The sequence below is a fragment of the Siniperca chuatsi genome, linkage group LG23 (assembly GCF_020085105.1).
Source record: "Siniperca chuatsi isolate FFG_IHB_CAS linkage group LG23, ASM2008510v1, whole genome shotgun sequence".
Lineage (NCBI taxonomy): Eukaryota > Metazoa > Chordata > Actinopteri > Centrarchiformes > Sinipercidae > Siniperca > Siniperca chuatsi.
In genome coordinates this window covers 13,280,784-13,303,787 of record NC_058064.1, presented here as the reverse complement: position 1 = coordinate 13,303,787, position 23,004 = coordinate 13,280,784, and the positions used below count along the sequence as shown (strand labels likewise).

Below are 23,004 nucleotides of genomic sequence, written 5' to 3'. Positions count from 1 at the left end.
ATACAACGCAAAAGGCTCTAATATATTTTATTTTTGTTTTTTATATGTTATTTTATTTTTTCTAACTTTATTTTTGGGGACACATGTTCAGGGAGGGCTTTGTTCACTTCTCTGCCTCCAAGGGAAGCAAAAAGGGAGAGACGAGTGCCTTCACTGGTTGTACTGCAGGAATCCGGATATGAAAATGTTTTAGACGCAACTATCCTCAGAAAACTACCGCCACTGAACGTCGAAGGCGTTGCGAGGATTGTTATTGATATATTTTTTAATACATTAACAACATCTGGACAAGGTGTGACTGGGACACGCTAAACAACTAAAGTTACCGAAAAAGTTTTTGGAGGCTAAGTTGCTCTTTCACCCGGTTTCTTCTTTTCTTCCCAACGTCTCGGGGAAAGAGTTAGAGGCAGGAAGGATGGGAATAAGTCAGATTTGAAGCAAGGGAGTTGTCATGTTTGAAAGGTAAGTTATGCTTTATAAACAATATGTCCGCTTTAGCTATAAACAGCACTTAGCAAGCGGCCGTCGCTTTTTGATAAAGAAAAGGGAGTGTGTGAACAAATGGGCTGCATATAGAGTCATTTAGCAAGTTTATGTAAAAACTGAGAGAAGGGAAATTTCCACGAAGTTTTACACCAGCTCGACGTCACTTTCTCGGTGTGTCTGTGAAAAAGCAGACGACTTTCTCAAGTTGAGTAATGACCTACACGGTGTCGCTTTGTGTCTTCAAGCCTGTGCTGATGATGAGACATTGGTTTTCACAGCGCTGAGGGCTGAGGAAAGGGAGGAACTTCTTCTTGCCGTGTGTGTCCCAAAAAGACGACTGTCTCATGTCCAAGGAGAGCGTTTTTCCTCCGGATGGGCCGGCAGGGCCAGGGAATGGCCCTCAGCAAGAGACAAGTCCCCTGTTGTCAGACTCACAAGGTAAGGGCACACAGGCCAGGCCAGAAATCAATAGCATGGGAAATAAAAGTTTAATTTAGTTGACCAAAGTGGGCTCTGGGGCTCCCAGGATCAGAGGTCCTTCAGCAAGATGTCTCTTAACTAATATTCACTAAGTGGTAGGACGTGGGAAAAAATGACCTCCCAAAGTGTAAGTATGTCTGGCTGTGCACATCTAACAACATAATTCCGCCCTCATTGGATCTGTCACCCAGATTCTAGTGGTCCACAAGCCAAAAATGTGTCTGTTTAATTGCTCTGTGACTTGCAAACATTTAGGAGTCCCTTCTAGATAATGCACAGCTCATGTGTACATAAGCTTCTCTCTTGTGAATGTGTAAGAAGAGTTCTTTCCCCCCCTCCATGCTGCCAGTACACTAGTAATGAAACTGAAAATATCAGTGACATATTCTGTCAAGAACTCATGTTAGTTGCGCGGTCAAACATGGGAGAATACAAGGGGAAAACCACATATAGAAAATTAGTCACTGAATAATTACTGGTGCATATCAGCATTTATCAGTCTGCTTGGGACAATATCAGCCTTGTCTTCTCAAATTATATTCATGTGACTTTTAGTATACATCAGTATCTGTGCTCCACTCTTAAGCCTTGATAATGTTTGCTTTTTTCCTCAATAAAGTCTGAAGAAACGCCCTGGTGACTATTAACAGCAACCACAGCCAATTAAAGTTTTTAATTAACTTTCTAGTTGCCCCTAAGATTATCACATGTAAAATAAGCTTACCCCCACACCCCCTTTTCATTTTTCTTCAAACAAGCAATGAACCATTAACCATCCTATTTATACCAAGCATCATTATGGCACTGTCAAAAAATAGCAAAGTAGGACAAAGTAAGCAATCACTGGGGCTGCTGGATTGCGAATGGATTTTTGCTGGACCTTCAAAGGCGCTTGCAGTTAAGACTGGATTTCCCCTCTCAGGGGACTGTGGATGTACTGAGAATAGACCAATTTATTTCTAACTGTGATCACTAAATACTGCAATGCATCACACAGTACTGCTGCAAACGCAACTGCCGCTACCATACATCAGCTCCAAGCTGAAATATGTGCCATATCTATCTAGGGCTGCTGGCCTGCGCCCATCTGTTCCACTCCCCCATTCATCACAGCTTACAAACAGAGAGTGTTGTAGCATTGGAACAAACGCATCAAGCTTTGGTAAACGTGATTACGAGGTTTTGCTGAATCATTCCTCACTGGTTTTTCTTTAGAATCCCTACAAAAGTGGCTCAATGTACACTATGTTGCTGAAAAACTTGCAGGTTATGAGAAAAACGGTGGGCTATGAGCAGGCATCTGGCACCGAACCAGTGAATAAAGTCAGTGTGGAAGGTTTATTTACTGAACAAAACAGCAGTGTGCAATGAGCAAAGCGTCAGCGAGTCTTGAAGTCAAGGAGCCAGAAGACGCGGCTTAGAGAGATGAGTTGAACTGTCTCTCTTGCTTTTGCACAGCTATCAGGCCTAGAGTTTTTGCCCACGTACTTTTTTCAATTTAGATGAATGCAGCCTTTATGGCAGTAAAAAGAAGCTTGGCAGGTAGAGCACACCCGGGAACTGAAGGAGAGAAAATGAGATCCAGTGCTCTGGCAAGGCCTTTACCTGAACCGCCCCAACATGTTGTGGAACCATTTGCCAGTGGCCTGTGTTTTTTCTGGCAAAAATAAGCAGAGCGGACTCTGCACCTCTGGCTCGTCCAGCTGTCCCTGATATTTTGTCCACTGTGGCTGACCCTGCAGTAAAAGTTTACATCTGTTTTTGGAGGAATGGCTGTAATGCACGTTAATTTAGAACAGTTGAGCTCGTAATAGGATAACATTAAATTAAACAACCGAAGCCCTCTCTGTTCGTCACTACGCAGCATAATATTTTGCTGCTAAACTTTGTGTGCAACAGGTTTTCCTTCTTCAACCATGTTTTAACATTAAATGCTTGTGACCCTAGATGCTTGTGACAGTGGATCATCAGGAAGATCACCATCTCCCAGGAAACCAGCCACTGAGGGACAAAGTCACGTGTCCAAGGAAAAGCCTAATTATTGCGAGCCTGTAAGAAGTAAGTTTTAACGACCTGGGAAAGCTGTGGGTGGACAGCAGGATATCTTGGTGTTATATTTAATGATAAACAACAATGAGCTGTTTAATTGGAGAGAGTAAAAATGGTTAACATATTTTGCTTGCTTAGTCAGATGGTTGAGCCTAACTGCAGTAGGTGTTTAGTAATGTTTTATTTAACATTTAAATTGGTTATAATTTCATTCTTTTTTTATGAACACGCTCCAACTGTCAAGAGTAGTTGTTGTTATGACAGTTGCACAGTGTACATGCATGAGGCAGGGTCACTTGGCCAACTAAAATATTAGCTTCAGTGTTTCCAATTAAAATATCAAGATAGCACCAAGGTCTCTTGGCAAGTGCGTGGTAACATGCATGCTCTCTCATTCTGCCATAATGACCAAGACTTGGCTCGTTTCTCCATTTTTGCTTCTCCTTCCAACCTTCAGCCCTGTGTTTTGGAAGTGGGGAAATCCTGCTTGTGGTTCTGGCACTGTTTTTTTTTAACGCACTGATTGCATCTTAGCCACAATGTTTTTACCCCGTACCAAACATTTACCTATTGGAGAAGAATTGTTCCAGCTGCTAGAGGCATATTTCTGTTGAACAGTGTCTTCAGTGTCATCCAGCTTTCAGGCTAAGACAACATTGCAGGGGTATATTGTTCCTACCAACAATTTACCATACCAATAACAAAGATTTTAAAATGATGGTTAGCTTTTTTCTGCATCTTATAAACTTATTTTATAACTCTGAAATATCACATTGTTTTATGCAAATGTCCTGACACAGGGAGGTTTTACAAAACAATTATTTGGCATTGAACCACTTGAGTTATTAGCAGGTCTAATTAAGTCTAGATGCACTCAGTAAAATGACTTGATACTGAGCAATGGATTGCAAGTCACAAAAGGAAACTGGCTAAAAGCTTTCTGTATGTGTTTTATTGTTCTTAAGAAGAGTGAGATGTGTCAGCAAAGGCTAATAGCAGCTGATTGCTTCCATCCATGTAAGTGCCTAGCTGTAATAAAGATTGTGTTTTCATTTGACACAACAGTTCTTTTGTTTCTAGGTTGTTAACTTTTCCAAGGCGCCTTTTCCTGCCTTTTTTTTTTTGGTATTAAGCTTAATGGCTTGCCAGTGGCTTGTTTACTGAATCAGCGAGGAAAAGAGATTCAGTTGCAAAAAAAAAAAAAGAAAGATTTTCTGTCAAGAGGTCTTTCTAGCTTGGCAGGTGTGTGGAGTATTGCACTTCTGGAGGGAGGCATGCTTTTCTTTCATCTCAGCAGATAAGCCCCTGTGACAACAGTTTTGCGTTGTAATTGATGTCACCCCCCCAACATCCACACATACTCTCTCTCTCATACACACACAGACCGTCTGGTAAGGGAATTTTAGAGGGAGGAATATATGCTACTTCCCTTTTGAGAGAGTTACGAGAACATAAAATAGTCATGTCAAATAAAGGCAAAACCCCAGATTTGTGCTATGATGATCTTTGTGATGATTTTATTTACCCGTGTCTGTTTGTGGTTAAATCAAAGTTGGAAATTCTTACATTTAGTGGGGGCTCAAGTTAACCTATTTGTGTCATAGTCCCACTGTGGTTTTGTTTGTTGAGGTGACCAATCAGATTGCTCGCTGGCATGGGTAATTGAGAGCCCCCTTCACTGCAGAAACAGGAAATCAATAAGAAATCATCTGCCTGCCTACATCCTGGCTCATGCTGTTTTTCCCCCCCTGATGTCCCATTTAAAGCTTGTGTACAGTATGTGGACGGTGACTTTTCACAACAAGAGGAAGCCTATTGTAATGTTGTAATAACAGCACAGATCCTATTTCAGTTATGATAACATTGTTTTGACAAGATGTCTTTTTAACCAGTGGGTCCCCTTAAAACAGGAAAGTAAACATGGCATATTAATTTAAAACTGTTCGTCATGGAGGACAGCATGCATTTTCAGGACGGTACATAAAACAATGTTTAATGTAACTGAACCTCACCACACAATTAATCATTAAGTGCCCGAAAAAGCTGAAATCATCATTATGAACTCAAGTTTCATAAATTCACATGGTTAAAAAAAAATGTGGTGGTTCCCAGGATTGCCAACCACGGCGACTTGTTTGACAAAAAAAGTACAATTCTGCCCTTCCTGTAAGGCCGTTGTCAGTGAACGGTTCCTCTGTGGCTCTGCCATCCTGGGGGAGGAGGGAAAATCTTGTGGGGGAGACAGACATTCCTCAAGAGACTGTTCTGGGTTTTCAAGCAGCTGATATCTCCTGCAAACAGGGCCTCGGCTCGCCAGCCCCTGCCTCAGAATAAATTGCTACCACCCAGCACCAGTTATAGGAGTTTAATCGTCACATTATTCACTGGATTGTCAAATACTTATTATTTTTTTTAAATGCTTCTGTGGTTGATAAAGATGACCTTACTAGCTTCCGAAGAACAGGTCTGTTTTTTTTTTTATCTCAGTGAAATTCTGGTCAGGTCAAATAACATGACTCCTTTTTTTTTTAAAGAAAGACATAAGTCTGGCCTTTGTGTGAATCCCTGATTGGACTCTTTAGTGGCACACCTTCAAGGTTATTACCTGCGCGCAGAATTGACCTTTTGGAAGTGAATTTGTGACCCCTAATAAATGCAGTAAAAGGTATTGTTTAACGGGAGAGTATCTCATTTTGCACCTCTCTTGCAAGAAAAGATTCCTTGACAGTGCAACAATTAAGATTTATATACAAAACTATAAAGTGCTATGATACTAGACAGTTGGCGGAGTTAGACTAAGATAAAATAAAGGGCAAGTGCCTCCTCATCGTCATTTTCATCATCAGCGCTGAAATTTTTGCTGCCGAAGTGTTGAATCAACATTCTCAGACTGTCACACTTCGCCTCATGTATATTCCAAAGTTACTTAAGTACTTAGACTTTTTAACCTCATGCCAGTTTTCTTTTCCCAGAATGTTTTTTTTTTCAGCTATAGGAACTGCATGGTGATTGTTGTTATGCAAGATTCATATCTTTATTGTAATCCTCAGAGCCCTGTCTCTGCAGAAATAATGTGTCTGAAGCATAGGCCTATTATAAACTGAACCGTAATTTTCAAGTGATTACTTACCAGTGGGTCATGGAATCAAAAACTGTATAAATAGGGTGAAATGCTAGTGTAGGGGTTGATTAAAATGGCCATTGTAATTCTACCTCTGTTGTAATTATTTTCTCATTGTCTTGGTGCAGATAGATTTCATATGGGAAATTTCAAGTGTGTTAATTAGCATATTTTACCCGAAGTGCCCAAGCCTATTCACTGTTAATTTTTTTATTTTTTTTTATAAAGATATTCAAAATACTTGAGCCAAATGATTAGATATGCATACCTCAATTCATGGACTGCAGTCTTTTAAGTGCTTATGTTAGATACAAGGCAACGTATATGGATTTTGATTGTGGAGGAAGAGTGCATTCTTTTTCTTTATTGCAGAAAATTTGGATACAAAGAGTAATGTTTCCACGTCGTTTTAACACCAATTGACCTTCATATCTAAATGGTTCTTGTGTAGCACGTATCTGCAGTGGTAGAAAAAAAAATTCTGATCTTTTACTGGAATGAAAAGTAGCAATACCGCAGTATACAACTACTCAAGAAAGGTCCCTAAAAGACAAGTCCTGCAGCCAAAATTTTAGCTATGTAAAAGTACAGACGTACTGTATATTTATATGGATGCAGCAATTTAATATTGTAGTTAGTGTAGGTGGTGCAACTTTTATATATTGTTGCTTAGTTGAATCTATAACAATGCATCATATTTTTTTAAGTCAATTATATGTCAAATCTAAATCTGCAAAGTAAGTAGTAACTAAGTAACTGTTAAATAAATGTAGTGGAGTAAAATTCAGTGGGGTAGATGTATAAATTGGCATACAATGGGAATACCCAGGTTAAGTACCTCAAACTGTACTTAAGTTACAGTACTTGAATAAATGACTTTCCATCACTGCACACCTGTACAGTAAAATTGTGGCATTTCAGTAGGTTTATAATGCATTTTCTATAATATACACAATACATAGACATGAAATAAACCTAGCCGCCTTTATCTTTTCTACCTTATTTTGTCTGTTTAGCACAGGTAAGGTAGGTGGACTGTTTGGCTCATGTTTACCACCTCCCTAACCAATGCCACACATGATGGTGTGAGTGCCTTTCACAAGCCACTCAGAGCTGGAGAGAGAAAAAAAAATCTGCCAGTTCAAATGAGAGCAGCGCAGGGGGGATTACTTGGCCTCTAACAGGGTTTTGGCTCCAACATTAAGGTTAAAACCCTTTTCTATTACTGAGATCTCTGCTGATGTTGCCCCCACCAGCCCCGACCCCCTCGAGCTTCCAGCACCTTGCCCCCTTCGTGTTTGCAGGTTCAGTGCCTCTCTGCTAGGTCATTCTGTCAGGCCCCCTGATCAGTGGAGGGTGACCGGGGACCAGGGGGATGGCTCCCGTCCAGACACACAGACAGCCACGGCCGACACAGGCCCCGGCTAGTGCAGTGCACCCCCCTCCTCTCTTTCAGGCTAGAGCTAAAATCGATACAGGCGTCTCCGCGTTTAAAAAGCCACTCAGAGGCAGACGAGCACCTCTGTCCCAAAGGCTGATCTCTCAGCTTAAGGCCTTGATTGGCTTCCCGAAGATGCGAGGCGCTGACCCACAGCTGTCCCATTAGCAGAGGGTTAATGCTGAGATTGATACTGAGCAAATAAAGGAACTAGGTGTGAGGGTATTTTGATAGACTGCCTATCCCCTCTCTGACCCAGAGACAGACCTTTATATGTTGGCTTTTAGGGAATGGTAGCGCTGCTGCCAGATTCTCATCTCTGACTCCCAATAGTGGCTTTGTAGCGGATCTGCCGCAGATGCGCACTGTATTTATTTGGTGTGTGTGGTTGACTCTATGTCTGCCATTTTGCATGTGTATGCCTTTGTGTATATGTGTACGAAAGTGCGCATGTGCATGTCTGCGCGCCTGCCGTTGAATTTCAAACAAGTGAGTTTCCTGTGGAACTTCTACTTCAGCGAGGAGATTTTGAAGCTGGTGGAATATTTGAGTCATCGATGTAACTGAAACTGAAAATACCCCCTTTCCCCTCCTTCCCTCCCCCTTCTTCCCCTCCTGTTCACTCCTGCTCTGTTGCTCCGTTTTTGTTTTGAGTCGTCAGCGAGGAGAGGGTGGAGCACGTTTTCGGAGTATGGAGCCTGGCAGCTCCCTCAGGCCTGCTCTGAGTCACGTCATAATTGATCTTTCTAGAAATTGTGGTAGCTAGCTGTGTAAAGCCTAAATCCGTGCAAGATGTGCAGCTTTTTAAAGATACTGCACTCGCGCATTTGGCTGTCTTTATACTCCGCTCTTTCTCCCCGCTTGAATGGTAAGAAACAGATGAGCGAGAATAAAAGCCGTTTGACAAAGCTTAATGCAGAAACAGGCTTGTACAAATTCTTCTCAGAAATGAGGAGAGGAAGAGAATAAGGTATCATTTAGTGTCTCTCACAGTAGCCAGGTTGTAAAGCTTTGAACGCTCCTTGATGCCTTGCGTTCTGCTACATTAGTAGCGCTCAAATTAGCACCATGCCACAACAGTGGAGAGACTAGAGACTTCTGTGGTCAGAGCTGGGGGGGGATGACTTCCCCTCAGCATGATTCATGTAAGAGAAAATGGCATCTCATTGGGAGTTTCAGTGATTTAGATAGCAGTCAGACATATTAATCTGGGAAAATGTTCCGTTTTGAAATCAAAGGATAATTGATGACCCCCTTCTCCCCCACCACCAACTCGCCTTCCCAGCACACACACAAGCACACACACCTTAACCAGCCTCATGCACTAAGTACGCTGAGAGGTTCATGTAGTCAAATCAAGCTCTTGTCTTTCAAGTTGCCTTTGCTACTGAAAAATGTAATTAAGCTGAACAAGGTCCGAGGGGGTTATTTTTTCCACTCAATCAGCAGCAAAATTTGAAATTAGTAAATCCCTGACGCCCTGCTTCTCTCTTTGTTGGGTGGAGGCGGCGGTGGTGGTGGGGGGTTGGAAATATTATTAAGCTCCGTCTTCCCGTGTCACTTCCCCTTCAGCAGGTTGGCGGAGCCAAATTTGAATGACTGTCAAAGAGAATTAAAACAGAGTGGGAAAATAAGTATGTCACCACTGAAAACGAGCTGAGCAATATAGACTGACTGTCCTGAAATGGGATAGAAAAACAGACAAAAATGTGATGTTTCCTGCGTAAATGAGATGCTACACAATATGATCAGCCTTGACAGGTGAAGACAGCTAATAGAGCTCTGTTGCAGGTTACCATAACTCACCCACACACATATACAGAGCATGTCACTTTTGCTGATGAGGATCCAATATCAGAGCAGGTAATTTAGCTATCCTCAGCGGTCATCACCATCTGTGCCGCCGCCATCATCATCATTTTATCTTGGATAAATACAAAACATTGCGTGCGTGTGTATGAACTGACAGGGCCAGGATTGCTGTGTGATGTCCAGAGTCAATTTTTTTTCATATCTGTTGGAACAAGTGACATTTCTGTTAGCCTTTGTCAGGTCGCCATCAACTCTGTGTAAACGCTCAAGACAAGACCACAGAGTTTGCATGGCACCCACATCTTTACACTACAGGAGTCTAATTTTCTAATCAAATGCTAGTTCTTGGTTACCAGTTGACATCACCAATTTGCTCTCATTTCACACCTTGATATCTGCATTATATTGATGCTAATCACAGTTAGTGGGTTTTGTTGTGCTGGGACACTTGAATGATGATCCTCGAGTCGCTTGTCTGTTCCTTCCAATGCATCCTTCTAGACAATAAAGAAAGTCCTTGTCCCGGAGTTTGGAAGGTCAAACGGTAAACGAGTCTTTGATACGCCCAAGGAAAATTTCAATCAGAGCCCTTTGTAATAACATTCATTGTACTATTTTCCTTCTCTCTGTCCCTCTCACTCTCACTGCAGTATAATTCCCCTGGTTTTGCGTCTATAAATATGGACAGGGAAGATGTATAATTTCTAATGAGAAAATATATCCCTTTGGATTGAAAGGCAGGGGCTGTTCCACACGCTGCTGTTTGTTAGGAGGAGAGATGATACCTCAGGCTGTTTTGGCGGAGAGAGGAGGGGGTGGTGGTGGTGGTGGTAAGAGGAGTCTGGCTAGGTCATTGCACATTTACAAATTAGCATTTCAATCATGCAGGTACATGGCCAGCCGAGCAGAAAATATACATGTTTTTCTAATACAAGGCACAAAAAGATAAACAAAACACTGGCCGTGTTAGTAAAATTAGCATTTCAGAGCTAACTGTCACTGTGTATTCTGCCCGTTGCTGTTTGGGACTCGTAACTAAAAATAAAGGTGCCTCTTCTGCTCTCATATTCCATTCAGTGTTAACTCACAAACTCCTGGCATTGTGTAATAACGGCTATTAGGAGATAAAAACAAGATCTGGATTGTGGTGTTTATTTGGCTGACATGATGTGACATTTGAATAACTGTATGCTCTCTATGATGGGCATTCTAATAAGCCTAGGCAAACACCTTTCGTCTCTCTTCTCCCTCTTTCTCTCTGTCTCAGGGGCATTAATATTAAAAAGGACTGAGCTTTAGAAACACAGAGCTTGTGTGGTTGTTCAGTCCGCTCCCTGCCTTACCTGTGACTCTTGGCATAGCAGTGTGCAAATGAGAATCTCCATACTGCCCTGTTTGACCTCTGTGTTATATTTTCATGTTCTTGACTATTTTAGAATTCTTGTTTATACAGCTCTCTTGTAGTTGACATGCATGGATGCATATTCCTTCCTGGTAGGTCTGCCTCTGCGTGTGTGTGTGTGTGTGTGTGTGAGATCCAGCAGGCTTGTGACACTATATACTCCTCCTCTTCTTTCTTCTGTCTTTTGGGTGCAATTTCCAGCTCCCTCCTGTAGGACCTATTTTCTGTGACAAAAACGGAGGTGTTTATATACTCAGTTTTACATACAGAGCGATCCCCCGCACAGCTCTGGCGCAGCTCCGGCGCTCTCCAGGCACTCCGGCGCTCGGTCCCTGTGTGGCACAGCCACTGAAGAGTCAGTGACAAATGGCAATTATATTTGTGTGTTCTTCATGAATCCATCCAACACTGGCCTTTTTAAAAATGCTCCCCAGATATTTGAGCCTGTCAGCTACTAGTAGCTAGGACCAAATTGGGATGCTGCTTAGACAGTCAAGAACCACTCACCCCCTAGTTTCCCCTGTGATGTGTGTGACAGCGTGTGTAGGGGAATACCATGTTTTATTCAACTACAAATGTACACTCTCAACAGTTGTTGATGTGCTAGAAATAGGGAGGTTACAAGTCCAATTTGAAGTGAGTGTGTGTGTGCGTGTATGTGTGCGCACACGCAGGTGTGTGTGTCCAGTTTAATGCAACCTGTCAGGTTGTGTGCATTCGGTTGTCTCAGGACACCTACCCATCTCTACTGCACAACTCGTATGATTTTTTTTAAAAACTTGTTCATATCAAATTTTGATGCAGGTTGGTTGTGTTTCCTGCTGTGCTATAGGAACAATGCAGTGGCTGTGCGTCTGTGTTGCTCCGTCAGGATTTATTAACAGGCCCAGCTCATATTTACGTTTATCAGTTGAATCCTCAGATGCAGAATTAAACTTTACGTTCAAAAATGTCTGCATTATATTATCTTGAAATTCTGAAGTCCAATCTTGTGTAAACCCATAGTAAAAGCTTAGAAGTTGTTTGCACGCTTCTAAAATGTCTATAATATTGTAAAGTTCACAGTTTGATTAATTTGGATTGACTATTACAATGCAAAGCTGAACAATGGCGGTTTGGTACATTTCAAATTGGACTTGACGAATGCTGGCTTTTTCCTGAATCTATATTGTATGTAGTTTTACAGTACACACTGAACAACTAAATGCTCTTTAGCAGGTAGTCAGAGCATATGCTATATTTTCTCTGCACTGCATGTATAGTGAAAGTTTTAGATGCCCCAACTTACCAGCATAGCACAATTCCAACAGGACTTACTGTATTTCTGCTTTCTCTCATTATGTCTTCATTTGTCTCGTGGTGACTCTACAAGTCTGTCATTGCCATCTTTGACAGTATCATCATTATCATGATCAATGATTATGAATATTACTCCATTGTGTCCATTCATCTTTGTCCCCATGTTCATCAGGATAAAAATAAAGACTGCGACTGTGTAAAGACTATCCAGGAACCTGTCACTGAAGCACACTTCTCTGCAGACTTGAACCACTTTTTAGGGCTTGTGCAGTGTGTTAGAAACCTGAGTCGCCGCTTATGTACTCTGGGTTTTACGTGGTGGTTTCTTAATAACTATTTATACTTTGGTAAATTGAAAGCTTGACTTCCTCAAAAGGAAAGGTAATTATGCCTCCCAGTCTACTTTGGCCTTTTTGTGCATGAACGTGTGTTTATGTGTGTGTGGGCTTGTGTAGCAAGTTTGTTTAACCTAAATGGGAAAAACGACTGTGTTATTATGCAAGATACTATGGGTGATTGATTTGTTAAGGAACTGTCATCCTCTAGACAGGAGTTTTCTGTGTTTTATTGACTTGACAATACTCAAGGCTTTGCAGTGTTAGATGTAAGTTGTGCTATGTTTGTGTGTGTATGGGGTCTTTGCAAATGAGTTTGGACAAGTTAATCATTAGCTGTAAAGAGGGATTTTCCCCGTCAGCCCCATTAATGTCAGCCGGTGCTTTTTGTGTTTACTAATCAAACCATGTAGCTACATATGAGGAATCAAATAAAGTGAGAAATCTCCAGCAGTGTGATTAGAAGAATTGGCTTTCTGATTTTCATTTTGGGATTCTGACAATGTTAAAACATGAATTGCCAATTGTAATCCAACCTTCTTGAAGTGAAAATAAGACAAATTTAACAGAATAAATCTAAGTTGATGCTATGTTTGTTTCTAGAAAAATGTCACAGCTTGCTGAATAGCTAACTGTTGGTTTGTGATTCTTGTTTATTTAACAGTGAGCGAGCTGACTCAACTCAACTGGCTCAGGAAAAAAAAAGTACTACTGGTCAGTGCACCCTGAAGTAACAGTTGCACAACCAGATCACTATAATTTAATACCGCTTTGACAAGTTAGAGATTCAATTTGAAAGAAAACATCTTCCTGGTAAGGTAAAAATCATCCTTGGTCACCCAAGTAAGGCCCACTGTGTTGATATGTAAAAAAAACATATTATGGTGTGTGTGTGTGTGTGTGTGTGTTCCTAGCTTTTTTATGATAATGGTTTGCTAAGCATTAAAGAAAATGATGGTGAATATAGGTACATACAGTATATATGAAAAATGTAGCAAGTTGCAGCTGTCAGGGGTAAAACTGAAGAAGAACAACAGATGTAGCCTACTCTGAGTCTCCTTGTTAGCAAGCTTCAGTCTCCCCCCACATTGTCAAGGCTTTTATCTTTTGGAGAAGAAAATCCATCAACCTGGTCTTAAATCACTGCATAATGAATTCTATTGGGTGCTACCCGGTTGTCTAATTCAAATTGCATGGAATCCTGATCCCTAAAGTCTATATTTGTTTATCAAAGCAGCATGCAGAAGCCTGAATGAGGAAAAGGCAAAACCCAGTGTGTGTATTTAATTGCTTTGTTTTACATCCACATTCACGTCCGGCCTCTCCCAGGGTGATGTGTTGTTAAAAAGCGCAAGGCCCGATTCCCACACTCTCTCCCTCTCTTGTTAACCGTAATTGCACTTGTTGGTGGGCTGACAGAGAGAAAATAGAGATGGAAAGAAATTACCAAGTTCTATATTAAGTGTGCATCCACTTTGGAAAATTTGTTGATTTTTGGACAGCTACACAGCTTTTCTTCAGCTTGTGCTACACAGCTGTTAAATATGGCGGAATTTGGTGGTGAAGATACCATATATTCAATGTATATACAGAAAGTATGGAATAGGGAAAAAAATGAATAAGTATGGTTCATACAGACATACTTAAAGAGATGAATAATTCACAAACTCTCAAGTTAACCATGCACTGGCTGTGCGTGCACGTGCACAGTGGCTCTGATGTGGAGGCAAAGTAATGTAGGAGTAACTCCCAGTAGAGCTGAATGTGCAGGTGTTCCTCTCAGTAAAATGCCACCTCCTTTGCTCACTCACATCCTTCGCCTTCTTTCTTATCAGACAGGTCGCTGTCTCCTGACTCTCTGTGGCTGTCACACATACACTTAGAAAGACTAGTTGAGGCCATCTCTGAGCTTTCAGAGGAAAGGAGATCATTACTGTTGCAGACAGCAGCTATTTTGTATATGCACAGTATCACAGGCTCTCTTTCTCTTTTTGCTGCATTAATCTCTCTTTCTCGCACACTGTCACTGTTAACTCGCCTGGGTACTGCTCCCACAAATGTCTGTCTGCCTACAGCAGTGGCTTTTGTGAACCTGTCACATATGAGGCTCCTATATATCTCTCCGCTTCTTTCCTGTCATTCCAGGTTGAGATGTTTGCCATGTGATCGATATTATCATGTTAGGAAATGGTGGCAAGATTTGCTGAGAATTATTTAGCTGAGAGTGCTGTGTCTCCATTACTGTGTTCGGTTTGTAAGAAAGGAACATCACAAGCTACAGCGACTTTATGTGTGAGTAAAAGGTATGAAGTGCAAGGTGCAGAGAGTGCCAACAAAGTTCTCTTCAGTTAAAATAAAGTTATAGGGTTATCAAGCGCTTACCCCCATAAGGGTAAAAGGAATCCACAACTCTTTGTGTTCCATAGAAACACTACAAATACAGTGATTATAGTAAACCACTAGTTCCTTTTGATGCTTTTGTGTTTTAATGTTTTGTAGTGTTTTGTCCTCTAAATTCTTTTTTTCTTCATGTCTCCCTCCAGCTCAACCTCAATCTGAGTCTCAGCCAGTTCCCTCAGAGGCTGCCGACCAAAATGGCTTTTGCCACAACAGCACTGGCACGCCCGCGCTGAGTAACGGCAACGGAATCCGCCCTGGCATCGGCGGGGCCGGGGCCACGCGCACATGCTCCTGTGGTGCCAACATCAGCACGGGTGCCATGGGTGGGTCAGGCCCTGGCGCAAGAGCAGTGGCGACTGCAACGACGACAGAGCAGCCCAGGAAGCAGCCGTCCACGCCTGTGTCGCAGAGGATGCAGAGGAAATTGAGGTCCAGCTTGTCAGTCAACAGTGACAGCAGCCGACGCAGCAAAGGCAGTTCCACAGGGTCACAGAAACCTCCTTTACCAGAGGGTGAGTATCCACACACAAGGTAATGATGACAGCGAGTAAAACAGAGCACAAAGCTACGCACGCATGCACACACACTTATACTCATACTAACTTTTCTAACTTGTTTGCTTGCATGTTTCTCTTTCTGCATCCCATCTTCTGTTGGTCATACATTCATTCCCTCTGTAGTTGGAATGTCTCTAGAATTGAGACTGGTCAGGGCATTTTTAAAAAGATTTGCATTGTATATAAAAAGACACATTCAGATTATCGTAATAAATTGTGCTCCAGATACATCAGCGTTCAAAAACATCTAACTGCACTTGATTTATCATAATATATTTATTATTTTTGTTACATACTTATTTTTCTCAAATAATAAGAACACACTAGTCATTATACCACAGCCTTAAAAAACTAATTAGTAAGTAGTTAAAAAAAGTCAAGAATTTGAGTAATTCGTCAAAAATGAAACAACAGAAATGCAGCAATCATGTCTGACCTGATCAGATTAAGAGGCAAAAACACCTGATCCAAGTCATCCTAAATATGCAGTCGCATCCTGAAATGATACGGCATCAAACCATCGCCATCAGAGCGATTTCTCTGTTGAAGGGGCTATTTTTGGGAGGCACTCATGAAATAATGCCTTATAAGATATTGATAATAAATTCTTACCTTCTCTCACCTTTTAATGATGGGAGTGCATGACCTCTCATATTTATCACTCCCGTCAAGCAAATGACATCTTATCCCGCTCCTGTGGCTTTTATTTTCTTTAACAACAAGTCAGAGAGTCCGTTTGCCATGCAGGGAAGCTGTCACTTTGTCAGGTGCAAGGCCGAGGTGAGTACAGTAATGAAGGCGGTTGGCTGGTCCTTTTTCATTGGGGAGATAGGTGTGACCCTCTAACGAGGCCTGAGAGCACGGGGTGCCTATTAAAAGTCGTGACCAGCCTTCTTCGGGCCCCTCACGGCCCCTCACACCTCTCTGGGCCCTTTCTGGCTCTTCCTACATCCCATCAGCATCACCCTGGCCCTCATTAACAGGGCCCTGTCGCATCCCTCCTCCAACTATTGTACTCTGGCTGTGTGTGTCTTTGTGGACATGCATGTGTTCTCTCTGTGTTCTGTAGCATGGGCAATATGAGGGTTTAGGCATGTTTCTTTAAAGGAGAGAGGCAATTCCTACATATTCATCCAACTCAAGGCCTTTGCTGTTTTGTCTTTTTTTTATGTGGGCTTTTACTCTAAGGGGAAGATGGAAAATAAGATGTGCTGTTATGTGTTATTAAAAGATTCACAGTGGTCAGTTTGAGATAAAAGTTTAAATGAAGGAGAAAAGTGGGCAGTCAGATGGTGCTTTACTTGAAATATACATCAGATTGAATTGCAGAACTAGAATTACAAAACAAGAAGGCACACGCACACATCAACAACACCTCGCGAGGTGGTATGCATCCACCAGAGATATTCCAGACATGTCGTATTTTCAACATCTTAATTGGTAAAGAACAGAAGAGAGAGGGTGCAAAAAAATAAATAAAAACAACACTAGCTCAACAAGTCTGTCTCATTATGGCTTTTGTGTTGCTTATTTGCAGACGGGAGAGCTCTCAGAATCAATATGTTCGCTCTCAACTATTTATTTCCCCCCGGAAAACAGCCAAGCTGTGGTGTTTGAATGTTTACACGGATTAACATAATCTGTTTGCCTGTGAAATTAGCCTCCTAAACAGCCCCCTGAACACAGGAAATAAAAGGCGTAAGCTAGCAGGAGCTAGCTCTGGGGAGTCTTCTGCTGCCTGTGTTTCTTGGCACATGCCGTTGGCACCGTAGCCAATCTGTGATAACACCGCAGCTTCTGAAGAGTCATTTACCACACTGCTTTTGTTCAGCAGGGTGGGTTGTCTCAACTCTTGTCATCCAGTTTGTGTTTTTGTTAATTGTGTGTAATCAGTTAAGGTCTCCAAGCTGCTTTAGCCTCATTTAGAGATTTAGGGCCAAGGCCGCAAGCATAGTCTTTGCCTAAGCTATAAACCTCCGTGTGTGTGTGTGTGTGTGTGTGTGTGTGTGTGTGTAAGCTCTTGTCCTCTAGCTTTGACTTTTCCCTCAGTCATGCATTATAAACACGCCTGCTTTAAAGTGCATGTTGTGGACCTCCACTATACAGCCCACATCCTCTGGCCTCTTTACCCATGTGTGCCTTCTGTGCATTCCCATGGCCACCAAGGCTTTTTCTGATCAATCTCTCTCTCTTTGTCTGTCTAGCTATCTTGCTCTCTCACTCCCTCTTTGTGAGTTTGAATGTTTTGCACAGCTTGCTGCTCTGAGGCCCATCCAGCTTGTTTTGTGTCATGCCGCTCCCTTTTTTTTTGATGTTAGCTTTCCAGATGTCTCAAACTATTTCCTCAGAGGCGCCGGACGCTGTTTTTGGCCCTGCAAACTCTGGGCTTCATCGCCGCTCACTGACATTAAACAGGAGCAGTGTCAGTGTGCTGTTCTGTCTGTCTGTTGGTTGGTTTCACTCTGTGTCTCTGTCTGCCTTTCTGTCTGTCTCTCTCTGTTTTCATGGAGATGGGCCTGGCGTCCAGCTCTCTTGTGTACAGTATACGACCCCCTTGTTCCCCTCCTTCTTACTGGCTTCTCTAAGATCCAGACTAATCGCTGGTGTTGAATTATACATCCAAGTGAATAGCTGAGATGGCCGGCCGCTGCTTAATGCCTATGTACTGTGTTTATATCGTATTCACATTCTGAATGCTGGCATGGCTATACCCTCTGGGTCCTTCGAAGTTTGTTAGGCTGAACTTTGAGGTTTTGTGCATGGAGCTGTGGCTGGGCAGCGTTTATTGTTCTCACTGGCATTTTGTAGCACTCAGATGGCGGTATACTACAGTGGATGCCAGTATAGAATGTGGTATGAGTTTTGTTATGCCAGTATGAAACAAATCCACAATCTGCCCAACAGCAATTTACTGCATGTCCACATCAGATGTTCAGTAGTGAAGGATTTATTCTCATGCATCTTCCATCACTGCCAGTGTTATGGCCTCAGATAAGGATAATAAGATGCATTCAAACTTCAGGCAGCCTCACAGACACACACACCTGTGCACACACTTGCTCGTTTCATGTTCCCTTCTCTATCTTGTTTGTATCACAGGCAGCTAGTGCTTCTGGTCAGCTCTGCAGCCCTGAGCATCGCAAAAATAGGAAGAAAAAAAATCCCCTCTACTTTGATTAATCAAACATGAGCATCCAGCGGTCCACAGCTTGCTTTCCCATGCCGTCCTCCACACTCTGCTCCTTTCGCTTTCCCTCTAACCCAATCAGTAACAGCCCCTTCTGACAGCTCAAGATGGGCTGATGAAAGTTATGCAAATATGCCCTGTTTGTAATGCTCTTTTTCTGCATACATCCACATCATGTCTTTTTAACACTCCAAAGCAGTGGTGTTGCACTGGCCTTAGTTCAAAAAGGAGACAGCTGCAAGGAGTGTATGCCATGCGCACTTACCGAATGATATTTAGTATGATTTAGTGACTTATATACAACTACAGAAGTTTTGGTGTGGAGCTGCTTGATTGATGACCACATAAATTGTGTACATTTATCTCTTATTTGCAGTGGTGTATCTGTGGGCTATGCATAAACAATTTCCGTTCTGTATTTAATCTTACCTTGTGCGCTAACCTTTTTGTTTTTGCTTTATTGTATCCTACATTGCACTTTAAGAGTTTAATTCCGAATTTTACTATTTGGAAAAAGTAACTTCAGCTTTTGTAAAGTAACTGATAACTTTAGATCAAGTTAAGTTTTTTTAAAAGGAGAACAGGTAGATTAAGGTCTTTGATTTGATTAAATTACTTTATATAACACCTCTCTATAAAGCTTGAGTTTCATGTAATGCCATTTTTTGACTGGAGTCAAAGAATTTGGGAAGAAAACTCTTGTACCCTGCACTTACTGTGCATGGCATTACTAACATAGTGGAAGTTTCTAAGTAAAAATTGTATCATTCATTACCTATTCAACGCAGAAGCATTTTAATGCACCTAATTCAGACATTCAGAAACAGATTTGTGATGGTTAATGGGCATATTGGTAATTTAAAGGGGAACTCTTTATTGCTGTGAAACAACAAGCTGAAAAATGCCACCAGCTATTTAACGAGGGTCTGTGAGGAGGTTAAATGTTAATCAGAGGTGTGAGCATTGCTAGCATTAATCCACCTATTTACCGGGAGAGACTCTTGGACTTTGCTAATCATTTTTGTGTGATCAACCTAGCAGTTTGCATGATAATGCCACAATTATTTAACGGTCAGTTAATCAAAACTGCAGGAGAGGAATTCATTTCTTTGAATTTCCTTTAGCCCCCCCTGCCTAGTTAGCCCACAAACACATACACATTTACCACATACCTGCTCTGTTCCACCTGCCAGCCTGCTGAGCATGCAACTCACTCACTCTGTTCTGCACTGTTTTCATTAATTGGCACTAATTTAGTTAATGTGAGTATTTATATTTTAATTTATTACAGATGCATCTTTTTATTTTGGATATTTGTGTGTTTTATGTGTTTTTATTGTTTTTGACTTATTGATTTTATTGACATATTTATTTTGCTTCACAATTCGTCACCCTGGCTGGTTTGACGTTCACCCAGACTGCTGCGTCCACTGCATCTTGGCCTGCCTGTTCTGTGAGTTCCTGACACTTTGCAACATGGTGGTGGCGCAGGCCTCGTGTGGCGCATGCACATCAGAGGCTTGCTGCTGCTGCTGCTGCAGCGACGACCTGGGCGATGACTGCAACTGCCCCTGTGACATGGACTGTGGCATCATGGATGCCTGCTGCGAGTCCTCAGATTGCCTGGAAATCTGTATGGAGTGCTGCGGCATCTGCTTCCCCACATAGGGAGGCTTGGGCTGGTGTGGACCAGGGCGTCTCTGTGGGGGAATACTGGACCCTGGATGGAAGAAATTGCTGCTGCTGTCACTTTGAATTCAGCAACAGACGGAGGGAACGTGTGTCTGGGGGTGTGTGTGTGTGTGTGTGTATGATGGTCGATTTATGTGTTTATGGATTGTGATGACTGTTGAGTGTGTGTGCAGTAGTATGGTGTGGTTGAGTAAAGCATGCTTTGAAATATGTATTTTGACACTGGGCTTCTCCATCAAAACCAGCTCAACAGGGGCTAGAAGTAACTCCAGATATATGAACATGTCAGTTAAATCTGAAATGTACAGTAAGTTGTTTCTGTTATGTACTCTATCCTTTGCGTAAGAAGTATTATCACAGACTGCCTTAAAGATTTTATTGTTAAATCAGGAATGCTGTCTAATTGTATCTTATCTTGCCTCTTTTGAGTCATTTTGATGACCAACGTGTTGCATACACTAAACAAAATGATTACATTTACTCTGTTTTACTTTTCAATACATGTTTTTTTATGCTGAAAAAGGTTGCAGTCTTACTGTACAACACTGTAAAAGGTTTATGTGACAATTCATACATTCTCAGTTGCATACTGTAGTTTTGCAACACAGACTTTCATTTACACGTATCTAGTGTAGCACTGTAGAACAGCTGAAACTGGTGAAATATCAAAGGTGAATCAGGACATCACATCACTTGCTACTTTTTAAAACCAAAGGTAAAGAATGTGCCTGTTTTAGGGTTGTTTTTCTATTTCAAGCATTCTTTTTTTATTTGAAGTGGCCTATTACCGAAAAACTGCACACAATTGCTGATCAGCTCATAATTGTTTGCTAAATCTTACAATCTGCTGGAAGGTCTATGAAAACATGTTGTGCCAAAGAATCTCATCTCTCTCCTGATTTGGCAGTATTTGAAGCCTTGGGTTTACTGGAAATACAGTGCAGAAACTCACATTTTTAATACAAAACTGTACAGTTTTCTGCAACGTTAAGATAAACAATGTGTACAGCTTATGTCTTTATTTCTGAGAGTCCTCCTCTAATGTTAGCCAACGATTAGGCTTTGTCAGCTGCATATGGTACAAGTCTTTTCTGTGATGCTATATTACATACATACTGTGTAAGTATGACTTGTTGAACTGCACTCTGTTCATGAGGGGTGTGATAAGGAATTAAAAAATGGTGACCCTGGTTGCCATATAAGCGGCTTTCGGGTATCAAGCCCAGTGACTTACAATACAAAAAAGGAATCATGAACTGTCATGTTGAAATGGTAAACTAATACAGGGTAAAGGCAGTTTTCTTCTCCTTTTTTCTGTTCCTTAATTCTGTGTATCTCGTGATGAGTTTTGTGGTGAATCACCAGTGGAGTCATTTTCTTGTCTTGGAGATGCGCTTTGATGTTGTTTAAGTGATGATACTTAATGCTGGCCCTCATTAGCACTGCTTGCTAAATGATAACAAAAAATGTCCCTTCCTAACGCCAACAAAGATAATGTGCTGCCATGTACAGCCCGTCTTAATGGCACACTGTTACTGTGTATAAGGTTGGATGGGCACCTCTGCAGCAGATAATGTGCAGAAAGTAAACCTCATTTTCATGTTTATGATTAACTCGCGCCGTAAGTTTGTTACGGGCTAAAGGGTGTCAAGAAAACACTATATACTGTAGATAATGTGAAGAATTCATCTAAAACAAAAAAGTGTATACATGTAGCTACAGTAGCTGTCCTCTTATACTATTCTGTTGTATGTTTGGTTTTTTTTTGGTTTTTTAATTCTGTGCCTTACACTTGATCCTTCTCATCTCAATGCATCATTTCTCAACTTGGAGTTCACAGCTCATTTTATTAGTTTTGTTGTGCATTATCTTCAATCTCAAAGAGAACTGTTTAAAAAAAAATAAAACATTACCAAAAATGCATGATTATGGTTTTGCACACATTTTTTAAACAATACATTTTGTGTCCATAATTTCTGCATAATGTTCCAGTTGTTAGACTAGCAAACTCTTTTCAATCCACTCGGGTAATGCCCAGGGCAAAAATGTGATCATCAAGCCTCTCTTCTCTTTGACTATGGAGTCTTGTGTTTCTTACGTCTTGACATACATGTTATTGTTTACATTTTGTATTTCGGACTCTGGAAGATTAGTGATAAAACACCAACAAAAGACACTGTTGTCACATGAAAATGTCTTCTTTTTTTCACTGATACTGATGCTTGCATGCATGCATGCTCAGTCCACTGGCTGACTGTGATTTATAGGGTATCAACTTCAAACACTTCACACGCATGCAGTTGACAGCAGGGAGTTGACAGTAACTAGTATCTGATAATGTTCTATTAATTTTTATCAAATAAGGCTCCAACAATTACTAATAGATTAATAAATTAGTTGAATAATCTATTAGTCAATTGGCAGGAAATGCATTTGCAACTACTTGGATAATTAAAGAATCATTTCAGTCATTTTTAAGCAAAAATGCTAAACATTTACTGGTTCCATCTCAAATTTGAGGATATCTTGCTTTTTGTTGTCATATATGATGTAAACTAAATATCTTTGGGTTTTGGACTGTTGGTCCAATAAAACAAGACATTTAAATACATCTCCTTGAGCTGTGGCATTTGTCACTATTTTCTGATGGTTTATAGACCAAATGGTTAATCAGTTAATCAAGAAAATCTTCAGCAGATTGCTCGATAATGACAATAATTTCCCTCCACTTGTATTATTTGTCTTG

At 41.3% G+C, this 23,004-nt stretch overlaps 1 protein-coding gene across 2 annotated transcripts; it reads left to right on the top strand.

Moving 5' to 3' along the window:
- The first annotated feature begins 153 nt into the window (after positions 1 to 153).
- mdfic (MyoD family inhibitor domain containing) lies at positions 154 to 22,179 on the top strand. Of its 2 annotated transcripts, none has more exons than XM_044185749.1 (5): positions 154 to 462; positions 732 to 924; positions 2,914 to 3,024; positions 14,966 to 15,334; positions 19,984 to 22,179. In XM_044185749.1, the coding sequence occupies exons 2-5, from the start codon at positions 831 to 833 to the stop codon at positions 20,232 to 20,234; spliced, it is 825 nt and encodes a 274-aa protein (XP_044041684.1). In that variant the 5' UTR covers positions 154 to 462; positions 732 to 830; the 3' UTR covers positions 20,235 to 22,179. The 2 variants fall into 2 exon arrangements, with proteins under 2 accessions (XP_044041684.1, XP_044041683.1); XM_044185748.1 differs by having other exon boundaries at positions 156 to 462; positions 765 to 924.
- The last annotated feature ends 825 nt before the right edge of the window (positions 22,180 to 23,004 follow it).